Source organism: Mesocricetus auratus, unplaced genomic scaffold (genome assembly GCF_017639785.1).
Source record: "Mesocricetus auratus isolate SY011 unplaced genomic scaffold, BCM_Maur_2.0 Super-Scaffold_100025, whole genome shotgun sequence".
Lineage (NCBI taxonomy): Eukaryota > Metazoa > Chordata > Mammalia > Rodentia > Cricetidae > Mesocricetus > Mesocricetus auratus.
This window is the reverse complement of record NW_024429206.1, coordinates 11,863,585-11,877,955: the sequence shown is the minus strand read 5'-3', so window position 1 is coordinate 11,877,955 and position 14,371 is coordinate 11,863,585. Positions and strand designations below refer to the sequence as shown.

Below are 14,371 nucleotides of genomic sequence, written 5' to 3'. Positions count from 1 at the left end.
CCTATTAACAGATAGAGCCCTGTGCCTCGGTTTCCCCAGCCCTCGGGGCCGGTGCTGTTGTCAGGGACAGCCTTGTACACTCTAAAAGGCAAGGCAGAGAACGAGGTCTTTGAGGCCTGAGTGGCAGTACAGCGAGGAACAGTCAGAAGGGAACCTCCCAGCAGGATGCCACACTCGGTGCCCCATCTCATGTTGTGAGGACCTACTGTGTGAGTCACCCTGCCTAGAGTGGGGGTGGGGGAGCCGGAGGGCTTAGCAGAGGGGCCCCCTGTGGGCCTGAGCTGTGAGGACCTACTGTGTGAGTCACCCTGCCCAGAGTGGGGGTGGGGGAGCCGGAGGGCCTGAGCTGATGGGCTGGGGCAGGAAAGAGCCTGTCGTGGCCAGAATGAGCAGCTACCAGGAAGTGGGGAACAGCGAGGCTGCAATAGAATAAATTACACAGAAGCCAAGTTGGGGGCGGGGGGCTTCGTAAGAGGTGACATTCAAACGGAACCAGATTAAAGAAGTCTAAGGGTGGCCAAGCCGTAATCCAGGCAGAGGGAACGGCCAGGGCAAAGGCCTGAGGTCGCACAGGGCTTGGGGTGGTTAGGTTGCAGCAGGGAGGCCAGGTGAGGGGGACATCACCAGAGAGGACGTCAGAGCTGGGCTGTCATGAGGATTTCAGCTTTCACGGGTCATTGGGAGCAATCGAGGACTCTGAGCTCTATGAGGATGGGTGTGATGTAAGCTGGACGGGTTGCCCTGGCTGCCAGGTGGGGACAAGGGCGTTGAGCCTACTGCTTCGAGCCAAGCCCAGAGCCACAGTGGCTTAGAGCAGCAGGGAATCCGGCAACAGACTGTCGAGGCCGCTTGATGGCCTTGGGGCTCTCAGAGAGAGGGTGGGGCTAACGCATCAAAGTGGATGCAGGACCCGCTGCCCAGCAAGCCTAGGCATCTCTGCCCGCCTGACCCATTTCCCTGATGAGAAACCGAGGCTGACAGAGGAAGTCATCAGAATGTGGTTACAGGACTGGATAGTCTCAACCTGGCAACCTGAGATAAGGGCTGTCTGCCCCAAATCCCAGGGGCTTCGCTGAAGGTTACTCTCAAATCCTCCCAGCAGGCACGGACACGGTGGGCCAGGGAGCTCCCCGCCACTGTCTAGATGAGGTCAGCGCCTTAATTCTCTGTCTCGTTGCCATGACAGAATGCCTGCCAAAAGCAAGACTTATTTTGACTCACAGCTCGGGGGTACAGTCTGTCATGGCAACAGGAGCCTGAGGTGGCTGGTCACGTGGCATCCGCAGCCAGGAAGCAGAGAGAGAGAGACCAATGCTCAGCTCACTTCCTCCCTCCCTTTTATGCAACCCAGGACCCCAGCCCACAGGGATGGCGCCACCACAAAACCAAGGTGGGTCTTCCCACCTCAACCAGCCCAGCCCAGAAACTCCCTCCCAGACATGCCCAGGGGTTGGCTTCTAAGTCACAAATGCCAGGCCCTGCTGAGTCGATTTGTAGTAACTGTCACCAGGGCCACAGAGGCCTGGGGAGGCACGGGGGGGGGCACAACACTTCCCACAGCTTTGCAGCAGGTGGCAGCCTTTCCACAGGTGTGGCCTTGCAAGCCTGGGAGAGTCATTTCTGTGCTGTGGCACCTGGGCCAGGCAGCCTGGAGTCAGCTAAGGCCCTGAGGCCTATGCTGTCAATCACTGTTCCCTCTGTTTCCTCAAGAGAATGGCTCTCAGGCAGAAGATGGAGCTTCAGCCAGTGAAGGGGTGGCTGGGGGGGGGGGCGGGCACAGCACTGGTGAACTGCAGGCCAGGCCAGGATACCACAGAGCTGACATACACGTGCGCGTGTGCGTGCGTGTGTGGTGGAAACGCACTCTCCACTCTCACAGCATATACCCAGCACCTGTTTACTGAGGGCTGGAAGGGGGGGGGGGAAGGGAGGAGAGGAATGAATACAAAAAGGCATTGCTGAACGAATGAAGTGAGGGGTGAGTGAATGTGGTGGAATCCAGTGAACTCTGTGAATGCAGAAACCCACAAACGCTCCCGTTGCTGGCACCCTGGGAGTCCCAGAGGGAGCTCAGCGGGCAGGTGGGTCTTGCTCTCTGTGTGGTCACCATGCACCTTTAATGTTCTCCCTGTGCTGTGGTAACCAGGCCTTTCAGGACCGGCCTTGACCCTGCGGAGGGTGGCTGGCTCTCCAGGGCCCGCCCCGCGCTCCTTTTCCTCCTTGACTCTCTAAGACACCTTCATATCCTGTAACCCAAGTCACCTTGGGCCTCTGCCTGCTTCCTTCCCAGCGCCCCGTGCCTTTTAAGAGTTCATTGCTTTTATTTATTAGTTTATTGGAGGGCCGATCACAGCCTGAAGGAGCCGATTCTCTCCTTCCGCCACGGGGTTGGATTGAAATCATATTGTCAGGCTTGGTGGCAAGCACCTTTACCTGCTGAGTCATCTCATTGGTGCTGTCCCCGTGTGTGTGTGTGTTGTCCCTCCTGCCTGCGCAGATCCCCTTCCCGGCCCTGAAGGTCCCCGTGGGAGCCTGTGCTGACAATCCCTCTCCCTTCTGAGCGCAGGCACCATGCGGCCAGTGCGACGCAACTTCTACGACCCGTCGTCAGCGCCGGGCAAGGGCATCGTGTGGGAGTGGGAAAACGACGGCGGCGCGTGGACGGCCTACGACATGGACATCTGCATCACCATCCAGAATGCGTACGAGAAGCAGCACCCGTGGCTCGACCTCTCGTCGCTCGGCTTCTGCTACCTCATCTACTTCAACAGCATGTCCCAGATGAACCGCCAGACGCGCCGCCGCCGCCGCTTGCGCCGTCGCCTGGATCTGGCCTACCCGCTCACCGTCGGTTCCATCCCCAAGTCGCAGTCCTGGCCCGTGGGAGCCAACTCGGGTCAGCCCTGCTCGTGTCAGCAGTGCCTGCTGGTCAACAGCACGCGCGCCGCCTCCAACGCCATCCTGGCCTCACAGCGCCGCAAGGCTCCCATTGCGCCAGCCGCTCCTCCAGCGCCCCCACCGCCCCCTCCTCCGCTGCCACCAGGAGGGCCTCCGGGTGCGCTTGCTGTGCGTCCCAGTGCCACCTTCGCCGGGGCAACGCTCTGGGCCGCACCTGCCGCCGTCCCCACAGAGCCCGCGCCACCTCCAGGAGTTCCCCCGCGGAGTCCTAGCGCCCCCAACGGAGCGCCCACCCCGGGCCAGAATAACCTCAGCCGGCCAGGACCCCAGCGAGCCACCAGCGTCAGCGCACGCGCCTCTATCCCGCCTGGGTAAGATATCCCCCCAAACCTCCTCCAAAAGACACCCAGGGCCACCCCCAGCAAGAAGCTACACAGGGGCCACTGCCTACCAAGGCCCAAGGCTAGGGTGAAAAAGGTAAGGTGTGGGCCACCCCTCTTGGACTCGCTTTACGGTGGAGCACGTTACCAAGCTGGGCAGCAGGACCCCATGAGGCAGGGACCAGCTCACCATCTAGGTAAACTGGTTGGCAAACAAACCCTTGGGGGACCACGACTATCATTGTCTGGCTATTTACACACACACACACAGTGTTCTCTGCATTTTGAGGTCACTTATATATTGGGGTGTGTGTATGTTCAGGAGCACACCAGCACATGAGCACACACACATGCATGCACACTCACCATACAGTGTGTGTAGATCAGAAGATAACATGTGGGAGTCAGTTCTCTCCTGCTGTTCCGACCCCGGGCATGGTACTCAGGTCATCAGGCTCGGCAACAGACATCTTTGCCCTCTGGGCCATGTCCCAGGCCCCATTTTCTGCCCACACCTTCATGGGTCAGTGAGGACAGTGCGGGGAACCACTACTTCGGGACACGTTATACAAATCACTCAGCTTCTCCTGCCGAGTGTGCATTCTCCACGAGTGTGCCATGGGTATTAGCTCACAAAGCTGATCTGGCCTGGGAGGGCTGAGTTCTCACGATGCACACACAGGAGACAGACACAGTGATCAAGGGAGTCCTGGCAGGAGAGGGGAGGCGGTGGAACAGGGCAGCATGTGGTCCAGAGGGGTGGGACAGGCCATTGTGGGGGAGAGCACATGGGAGGAGGCTGTTTCTAGGGAGTTCAGAGGACACAGCGTGTCCAGGGAGGAGCTGGGGTGTTCTGAACCTAGCAAAAGGAAGGGCATCCCAGGCTGGGCATTGCAGGTGCATAGGAGTGGAGGCTGAACAAATCTAGAAGGTTCTAGAAAACACACAGAGGTAAAGCCTCTCTAGTGGAATGGGGAGAGTGGTGTCTAAACTGGGGCTTAGAGCCAAATCGGGGAGCCTCAAGAGAGCTTGCCGTTGGAGCTGCCAGCATCTGGGAGCCCTAGAGTGTTGCTTGAGCTAGAGAGGGCGGTAGGGAGGAGAAAGTCGCCTCCTGAGGCTGGCGATCATTAGATACATCCCACTCAGCCATGCAGACCCCTCTTCTCCGGCCTGACAAGTCTGTGTCAAGGCCCCCCAATCATCCGTCTCCAAAGAACCCCAAGAAATACACCCCGGGCTCAGCATGAGGTATGGGTGGCACCCAGGGGGAGAGGGGTGGGGAGGGAGAAGGGTGGGGAGGGAGGGGCCCCCAACCCCTGGTCCTGTCGTGTTGTGAACTAGACAAGAGTTGTGGGTGTCTCCGTAGACTGGCAGCCCCACCCCACCCCACCCCAGCCTGCTCCCCAAGCCCTCCTCACAGTCCTTCTGAATCTTTTCCTTCACCCACCCACCCAAGGGCTCAAGCTGCAGAATTTGAATTCTGAGTCAATGGAGGACAGGGTGGACTTGGCTCTCTCCTAGGCCGCACCCCTCAGATTCGGGGTGTCCTGCACCCTGGTGTACTCGTGTTGCCTTCTCTCTGGGGGGGAGCTGAATCCAGACTTCCTCCTCTTCGGAGGGCACATCCACGTTGGGTTAGGCCCTCGCTGGCCTCGGCTGCATCCATCCTCCTCTGTTCTGGGATTCCGGGGGTTTCTGCATCCCCCGCCACAGCTCTCCATGGCCCGCCCCCATCTATTCCTTTTCCTCTCGGCCTCTCCCTTGTTTTTTGCCACCTTCCAGCTGAGTGGCCTCCAGGAATGGTTTTCCCCACCTGTCACAGAGTCCCACCCCACACCTGTGCCGGGCTGACCACTGAAGAAAGTCTTCACACCTATCAGGTGTGCAGAGAGGCCAAGGACTCCTTGGTCTGGACCAGGAGGGAGGCCCAGAGAGGGAGATCAACCTCTGCCCAGAGTCACACAGCCAGTGGGGACAGGCCAGGGTTTTTTCCACTCTCCTGGGGCTGGGGCCAGGAGCCAGCTGGCTGGGTGGTCCTGGGGGACACACAGGGTGGGAAGATTTGCCCTGTCTCATGGGAGGTCAGTGTCCATCGCTGTGGAACACAGCTGCAGGGCAGAGGAACCAACTCAGACTTTCCACCCCACGTGGGGACAGCTGCAGGCCTGTTTCTGTTTACAGAGCACATCCCAGGTCCCCTGTCCCATCTCTTGGCTCCTCCAGTATGGCCCATCTCCATCCTAGAAACCCACGGCAATGGCTCCTATTGCCGCCACTTCTCAGGGGCAAAACCAAGGCTCCAAAAGACCATGACACCTACTTGGTTAAAACACTTTTTGAACCTAAGTTGGCAGGGGTATGTGGGGTGTGGTTTCCCCCACCCATCCATGTTGTTCTAAGCTGTGCCCCCCCACCCCAGCTCCAAGAAAATAGAGCCCAAGAGAGGATGTAGCAACGGAGGCCATGCTGGGACCCAGCTTCAACTTTCTCTTGCTGTGTGACCTAGCAGAACCCATTGCTCTCTCTGGTCTTTGGTTTTTGCAAAGTGTGAAAATAGGGCTGACAACACAGGCCATTGTCTAGCATGTAGCACCCCCTGGGCTTTCCAGGCTGCACCCCCTCCCCTCTCCCTGCTAGCCTTTACAACACTGCCAGCTAAACAGGTGCCAGGCACCAGGCAGGCGCTGTTTGAACACCTGCATGCAGGCCCTCGGTGACCCCCTGTGGCCCAAGAGTGCTTTACTTCCCTCGCCTCTCTGCGCTCCTTTCTTCTGTTCCTTATAATCCCCCTGCCTTGACGGTGCCAACCAGACATCTTCTCCAGCGCCCCAGCATGACATGTCTGTCAATCAACTTCCCATTCTTAAAGAACCATTGTGTAGCAGGCACTCGAGGGGGGGGACCCTGGGACGCAGCAGGCAGTCCCTGACATCCAGGAGTTTACAGCCTCATCAAGGCAAACAGGACCCAAAAGAAACAGATCCTAGAATATACTAGAAGGTAGTTTTAGTGCTGCAGAGGAACCACAGAAAGAGAAGGGTGACAGAAATGACATATTATTGCTTTTTTGTTTTTTGGTGTTTTTTTTTTTTGAGACAGGCTTTCTCTGTATTGTTTTGGAGGCTGTCTGCATTATTTTTTTAAGAAGAGTGTAACTTTTTAAAAAGAATTTGCTTTTGGGCAAGGAGAAAGTAAAATTAAAGAAGCCAGTCAGAGCCAATCCAAGCACTCTAGAAACTGAGGCAGGAGGATTGCTGTGAGTTTGAGGCTATTGAGTTACATAGCAAGCCCCTGTCTCAAAAGCCCCTCTTTTGAAAGGAGGGGCTCTACAAGAGTCACTAGCCAGCTCCCAAATTATGACATAAGACTTATTAGTTTTGAATGCTCACAGCCTAGCTTAGGCTCCTTTCTGGCTAGCTCTTTTTGAGGGCACCAGATCTCATTCAAGGTGGTTGTGAGCCACCATGTGGTTGCTGGGAATTGACCTCTGGAAGAGCAGTCAGTGCTCTTAACCTCTGAGCCATCTCTCCAGCCCCTGGCTACCTCTTTTAAATTAGCCTGTTTCTCCTTATCTACCTTTTGCCTCGGGGCTTTTTACCTTTCTTTTCTTCCTTCTCTTTCTGTGTATCTGTCTGGTGGCTCTCTTGCCTAAGGCATGTCTCGTCTCTCTTCTTTCTAGGCTCCTCCTCCTATCTATTCTCTTTCTTCTCTTTCTGTATACTTGCTTGTCTGTCTGGTGGCTGTCTTGCCTCTTGCCTAGGGCATGTCTCTTCTCTCTTCTTTCTAGGTTCCTCCTCCTATCTATTCTCTCTGCCCACCAGCTCTGCCTATCCCTCTCTTGCCTATCTATTGGCTGTTCAGCTTTTTATTAGACCAATCAGGTGCCTTTGGCAGGCAAGGTGAAACAAAGGCAACACATCTTTACATGATTAAACACACATCCTTATATCGTTAAACAAATGCAACATAAACAAAAGTAACACCTTTCCACAATTAAAGTAATATTCCACAGCATAAACAAATGTAACACACCTTTACACAGTTAAAGTAATATTCCACAGCATAAACAAATGTAACGCATCTTTACATTGTTAAACAAATGCAGCAGAAACAAAAGTAACACACCTTTACACAGTTAAAGTAATATCCCACCCACAGCAGAAACAAAAGTAACTCATCTTTGCCCAACTAAAATCATACTCCACAACAGGGAACCAATAAGATGGCTCAGTAGGTAAAGTTCCTTGCTGCAGTCTGACGACCTTGAGAGTCACGTGGTAGAAGGACAGAACTGACTCCCAGAAGTTGTCCTCTGACCTCCACAGGCACACCTAGGCACATGTGCACACATGCATACACACAAAGTAAGAAATGGGGTTGGGGAGAAAAGAAGCAAGAGGAATGGTGGCACACGCTTATAACCCAGCATTTGGGGGGCTGAGGTGTGCAGAAGGTGATAGACCAGCCTGGCCTGACACTGAGACTTGCTGGGGGGGGGGGGGCAGGGGTGGCAGCATGCCGGAAAGGGAGGTAGGGACAAGCTATCCAGGCAGCATGAACAGGCCCTGAGGCAGGAACTGAGCCAATGATGAGGCCCAAGCAGCTAGAGAGGATGGAGTGTGTACAAGCTGTGGGACCTTTAACCAGCTTAATCCAGCGTTAAGAGTCTTCAGTTGTGGAGAGGCGATTTGAATTATATATATACATGTAGCCCAGACAGGTCTTGAACTCACTATATAGCTGAGGATAACCTTAAACTGACGGTCCTCCTGTCTCCCGTCCTCTAATGCTGGATTTACAGAAGTGTGCCACAGTGCCAGGTTTATGTCCTGCTGGGAGTCAAACCCAGGATGTCATGAATGCTAAGCAAATGCTTTACCCACTGAGCCACACCCCTAACCCTTGTTTATTTTTTATTTCTTGTGACTTTGTATCTGCCGAATGGCATCATGTTTTCTCTCTTCAGGTCTTTTTGTTTAAATGGCTCTAAAATGTTTATGTCCTGAAGTCTTGCTGGAGCCTGAACCTGGGAAGGGAGGGGCCTTGGCTTCCCACCCATCCCCCTTTCCTGGCCAGGGTAGCTATGATGAGGCAGGGTCACCACCTCACCACAAGGTCAAACCCAAAGCCGCCCCAACCAGCCCCCACCTGAAGCACTTCCTGCCCTCTCCCTGGGAAACCAAGCCACTGTCTACACAGTGTGCTCCCCAGGGCCGTGGGAACAGCAACCAGCCAGTCCTCCCCTACCTGGGCTCCTCCCTACCCCCTCCCACCCCAGAGCTCTGGGGAGGGCAGACCTTGAGAGAGAACATATACACACACAAAATAATCTTTGAAAGCAGGACTGAGCTCCAGGATCCCAGAAAGAAATCCAAATCCCAAATGCCAGTCAGGGCTCCAACTTGTGGAGTGCACCCTGGGAGGGTAGACAGGGACGGGAGTCCTTTGACAAAGGGGAAACTGAGGCCTGTAGATGGTCAGAGCTGGACATCGTGGAAGACAATGTGAACGCAGGGCCCCAGATCACTGATGGTGGACCCCTGAGCTCAGGCGCCATGTCCCAGTCCTTGCCTTGTCTCTACAGATGGGTGTAAAGGGGTTGGCCTCAGGTGACCTTGAAACAGGGACTGGGCTACAAGGTGTAGGGGAACTAAAAGGCAGTGGGTGACAAGAGTATCTCCAAGGCCCCAAAGGAACTTCTAGAGAGGGCAAAGGAGAGAGAGCAGGGGACTTGCTTCTCTCCCCAGATGACATGGTTTAACTTCTGCCTGCTTCTCTCCACCTGTGCTGAGACCAGAGCCTTTAAGGGCTCCCCGGGGGCTGCTGGGTACATTTTAGGCATCCCCAGAAGGTCTGAGACTCAGGGACATGGAAACTACCATCTGGGAGCTTGGCAAGCCTAGGCCTTCTGGGATGAGGCAAAGGTGGAGGGGGAGAGACAGAATCAGGAGACCTATGGGGGCATTGCTCTTGCTCCCAAAGGACAACCAATGACCTATCATGAGGTCACTTGTACAGCCCCTGGCCTAGCTCTGTAGTCCATCTCCGAGGCTTTACCTATCCCTGTAAGTCTCAGATCCACAATGCCCCCCCAACCTTGGCCAACCCGGCCAGGTCAGCCCAGTGTTGGACCTAGAAAATCCAAGTCCTGCTGCCAAGAGTATCACCAGCCAGCTTGGGGGCCAAAGTGATGTCACTTCCTCTCTTTGAGCTTCATCATGCTGTCAGGTGCAGGGTCGGTGACCGACCATCCCTCATGTGTCTTTGCCCTGGAAGGACAGACTTCCTAGAGTTAACAGTTGTGTGGGGAGGAGGGCTGGGATTGATTGTTGATGTCCGCCATGGGTGTAAATTTGGTAACAGTGGTATATGCATGTTATCTATCTGACATCCGTTCCTATCTTGTTTGGGAGATTGGGTGGGGGGACATCTGGAATTGGAGCCCTTGTTTCTAATGATTAACCAAGAGACCCCAGAGGTAGTGAGCTATTTTCTTATCTGTTCAATACTGGGATCTTGCTTTGTTATTCGAAGTCCTGGGGTCACAGGGTTGGGTGGTTCCCAGAGCTAGATATCTGGCAGACCAGATAAGAGTTGAACCACACAACTAGAAAACAAGATAGAAAATGCCCAGATCGCCAATAAGAGATGAACTCTGTCCCTCATGGATAAAAAAAGAGTAGAGCCTGTGTTTGAAGGACAGATGTGGGCCTCTTCCCTCTTGGGCTGAGGAGGGGAATGAGTTCCCCTGCCCATCAGCTGGAGTTTCTGGCTTTAGCCTCTGAGCCTTGAGAAGAGAACCTGGTTTAGTGTAGGCTTTCCGGAAGGAAGCCTCGCTGCGGACCCTGCCCTGCAAGGTTGCAAGGTATTAGCACCTTTGCTGGAGACTCCTTAGAGAAGGCAGGTGTGTGCTGTTTGGCCCCCTGAGCACTCTCACCGCAGGGTGAACACAGCCTGGAGGCTGCAGGAAGTGTTCTCTGAGCGCCTGCTTTGTGGCTCCCTTAAGACACGGTGGGAGAACACGCAGGGACGATGTGTTTTCAGAACAACACAGTACCCACCCTGTTTCCACACACTCGCTCCCCAGGCATGTGTAAGTGAGCATCTACTACGTGCCAGGCGGACATCCTTTCTGTCCCACACCATCCAGAGGGACCTAGGTGGGGAAGGCACAGACGTGCAAAGGCCAGAAAAGGGACTGAGACCTCACACGGGAGAAACCATTGAGCGGGAAGGAGGTGGGGGGCGGCGGGACACAGAGACAGAGGCGGGTCAGACCGCACAAGGCCTGGCCATGCACACAGTGCATGAAGACTTCCTTACACCCATGCTACTGCCGAGAAAACTGTAAGATTGGGATAAACAGGCTCTAGGAAGACAGCCTTGAACCAAAGACCTCTGTGAGGGAGGGTGCAGGAGAGACATCTTAGGAAGAGCCGCCCAAGAAAGGGGTTAGTTGGTGCAAAGGTCCCGGGGTGGGATTGAGTCTGGCATGTGTGAGGAGATCAGCGGGGCTGGTGTAGAGTGTGTGAAAAGGTGCATACACAGGAAATGAGGTTCAGGGCGCAGCAGAGGCCCGCTCAGATCGCCAGGCATTTCTCTGTGCAAGGGGCTACATCAGCAGGATGGACGGCAGAGGACACATGGCAGCGGGCCAGGGCTGGGAATGGTAGTCAGGCAGACCCTGGGGAAGCCTGTCCTCAGACCCTCTGCCAACCCGGGCCCCAAGAAGGCAGGGCAGCAGTGAAGGCTAGCCCCCACTCACTGGAGGCCCTGGGCGGCAGTGCTTGTCCAGGGAGATATTCTCCATGCCTGGGAGGAAGCGGTGTCTCCCACATCAAAAGGGCCACCCCTCAAAGCTCCCACGCTTGGCGGCATGGGAACTGTGCTGCGGAAGGTTCTCGCAGGCAGCATGCAGACTGCAAGAGGGTGTGTGCCACCTCGGGACTGTCCCCTATGACATAGAGACGCTACACCATCAGGCCCCACACAGCCATCCTCCCAGTAGCACAGGCCTCTGAGAGAGAGAGAGAGAGAGAGAGAGAGAGAGAGAGAGAGAGAGAGAGAGAGAGAGAGAGATGTTCTTAAAACTTTTCTTGAAATATGAGTGTGGCCAGTATCTCAAGAATCCTGTTCCTGGGGTTTTCCTGCCCATCTCCCAGAGACAAAGACTCAGCAAGATAGGGAATCCTTTGGACCAGACTTTAGGCATCATATATTAAGGTAACAATCTGACTACCCTAATTGATAGAGGCTAACTGGAGAGCTGTGTTATAGGTTCTTCGAACTTCAGAGAGCTGTGATAGATTAGTCATGCCTGCCACTGGTGGGAGACAAGTCAGTAGTGGTGTGTATGCTAAATATTTTCCTCCCTGCCCATATGACACTCAGTCCTGAACAAGGAGAGGGGAGTTCTCATGAGGCAGAAAGGAAAGGGAAGTGGGGAGGTAGAGATGAGGGAAGGACTTCAACTGGTGTGTCATACAGTGTTTGTAGACCGGTGAGAAGGAAAGCTGGAAACTGCCCACCTCTCAGCTGCCCTGTAAGTGTTAAAAGTAACAATAAGGGTGGTGCTGTCCTCCAGGAAGGTCTTGGAGGGTGGTGGCACAGCCTGAGGCAGGTCACATGGGTGCTCAGCCCTTCCCATTTGAGGTCCTACCACACTGCAGAAGGAGAAGCTCTTGAATTTTCACAAGACTCCTCACCAGAAGTAGGGAAACTGAGGCTCAGCCCACTGGTCATATACCTCAGGGACCCAGAGCACCCATCCTTCTTCCTCTTTCCCTCCTCCCATGCGAGCAATGCTAATGATTTTACAATGTCCCAGCCACGTCCCCAAGGGTGGGCCCAGATGGTAATGGGATTGATGATGATGGCAATGGTGACAATGATGATGGTAGTGATGATGGTGATGGTAGTGACAGTAATGGTGATGGTGATGGTGACAATAATGATGGTGATGGTGATGGTGACAATAATGATGGTGATGGTGATGGTGACAATAATGATGGTGGTGATGAGGTTGATGGTGATGATGGTGATGATGGCAGTGATGGTAGTGACAGTAATTGTGATGATGATGGTGATGAGGTTGATGGTGATGGTGGTGATGGTGGTGATAGTAATGATAGTAATAATGGATGCTTTCAGAATGTTCCTTAGCTACCAGAATTTGTGCTCCTCTCAGCAAACAAAAAGCAGACACCACATCATGCCCATTCCACAGATAGAGAAACAAAAGGTGCCTTGTGTCACCAGCTAATCAGTGGCTGAACTAAGAAACAAAAACAGACTGAACAGTGGTAGCCCAAGCCTTTAATCCCAGCACTTGAGAGGCAGAGGCAGGAGGATCTCTGGGAGTTCAAGACCAGCCTGATCTACAAGAGCTAGTTCCAGGACAGCCTCCAAAGCCACAGAGAAACCCTGTCTTGAAAAAACAAAACAAAAAACAATAACAACAAAAACCACCAACAACAACAGAAACAAAAACAACTACGGTTGACCCCAAAAGGCAAAAAATATTTTTTCCAGGAGCTCTTTCTCTGAAGAGGGGACCGTGTGAGTCCTGGTGTCAGGACTTATCAGAGCCTTTAGTGTGCTCAGATAAGTTGGGAATCTTGGAGCAACTTGGAGACGGTGTAGTATTTCCCAACTTACACGTGCCCTGAATTCTTCCAAGTGTTTTGCAGGAACGAGTGCTCTATAGAACACACCTTAAGAGAAGCTAAGTCACTGATAGTTGGGTTTCAGGCCAGAGGAGGAGAGGGAACTGGGGCCCACGTGCTCTCTGGTGGAAGAGGCCATCTGTAAAGTGAAGAGGAGTTTGATCCTGGGGTGTGGTTCATTTGGTAGAGTGCTTGCCTCATTATGAAGCTCCAGGTTCAATCCCCAGCACCACATAAAACTGGGTATGGTAGAACACACTTGCAACCTCAGCACATAGGAGGTGAAGGCAGGAGGATTCGAAATTCAAGGCCATCCTTGGCTACCACGCAAGTTCAAGGCCAGCTTGGGCAACATGGAGAGCATGTCTAAAAACAAGTCAGAACTAGGCCTAAGGGTGTTTCCATTAGAGTCCTCTCTCTGACTGTAGCCCATCCTTGATAGGAGCTCAAGATGGAATAGGGTTTTGTGGTGCCTCATCCAGATGACAGAAGAGGCAGAGGAGCTGGGGTGTGCCAGGAGGAAGCCTGAGGTAAAAGCAAGCCAGGTTCCCTGCATGGAATGTCGGGGCTGGAGTCCAGCTGGAATCTCTTCTCATCCCCACAGGGTTCCGGCGCTCCCCGTGAAGAACTTGAATGGCACCGGCCCTGTCCACCCAGCACTGGCAGGTAAGACCCAATCCAGTGAGGTCCCGCCCACCAGCCCCTTTGATGAACTGATTGGTGGGCCCAAGAGCGGCCCTTCCCATTGGGTTACCTTGGCTGCAACTTTGGGGTGGTGCTCTGGCAGGGTCAGATTCTAGGGAGATACCCTGCCCTCCATCCTCTGTGGCATCCGCCAACCATGAAGGGAGGGCGTGGCTTGTCACGACCCCACCCCTCATCACTACACCCCCCCACTCCCAGGGATGACTGGGATCCTGCTGTGTGCTGCTGGGCTGCCTGTGTGCCTGACACGAGCCCCCAAACCCATCCTGCACCCGCCCCCTGTGAGCAAGAGTGACGTGAAGCCCGTGCCCGGAGTGCCCGGCGTGTGCCGCAAGACCAAGAAAAAGCACCTCAAGAAAAGTAGGCCCCGTGTGACCGCCCTCCCCGACAATCCTAGTGCTCTTAGGACCCAGCAGACAGCTGCCTCTGCTAGCCCTCGGCTCGCCCTTAATTCCCTCCTTCCTGCCACTTTCCCAACTGCTTCCCCCGCACTTGACCCTACCCCGCCCTCCTGAGACACGCCCCCCATCTCTGCAGGTAAGAACCCCGAGGATGTGGTTCGAAGGTACATGCAAAAGGTGAAAAACCCACCTGATGAGGTGAGCCGATCAAGTGGGGCCTCAGCTCCCTGGACCAGCTCCTCCCAGCCGCCTCTCTCCTGCCCATCCTGGTCTCGCTTTCCTCACCAGGCCCTGGGAGAGGAGCTTAAGTTTAACAGCATCA

The 14,371-nt window shown here is 54.5% G+C and overlaps 1 protein-coding gene across 3 annotated transcripts in view; it reads left to right on the top strand.

The window, feature by feature from the left end:
* Dtx1 (deltex E3 ubiquitin ligase 1) overlaps positions 1-14,371 on the top strand; it is a 30,450-nt gene that overhangs the window by 13,503 nt on the left and 2,576 nt on the right. For 2 of the 3 annotated variants that reach the window (XM_040731230.1, XM_005079013.4), the window contains exons 3-6: positions 2,567-3,269; positions 13,548-13,609; positions 13,847-14,008; positions 14,186-14,247. In XM_040731230.1, the coding sequence (XP_040587164.1) occupies positions 2,567-3,269; positions 13,548-13,609; positions 13,847-14,008; positions 14,186-14,247 (989 nt within the window). Of the gene's footprint in view, positions 1-1,961; positions 2,082-2,566; positions 3,270-13,547; positions 13,610-13,846; positions 14,009-14,185; positions 14,248-14,371 lie in introns of those variants that run through there. The other variant, XM_040731231.1, reaches the window with a different exon arrangement.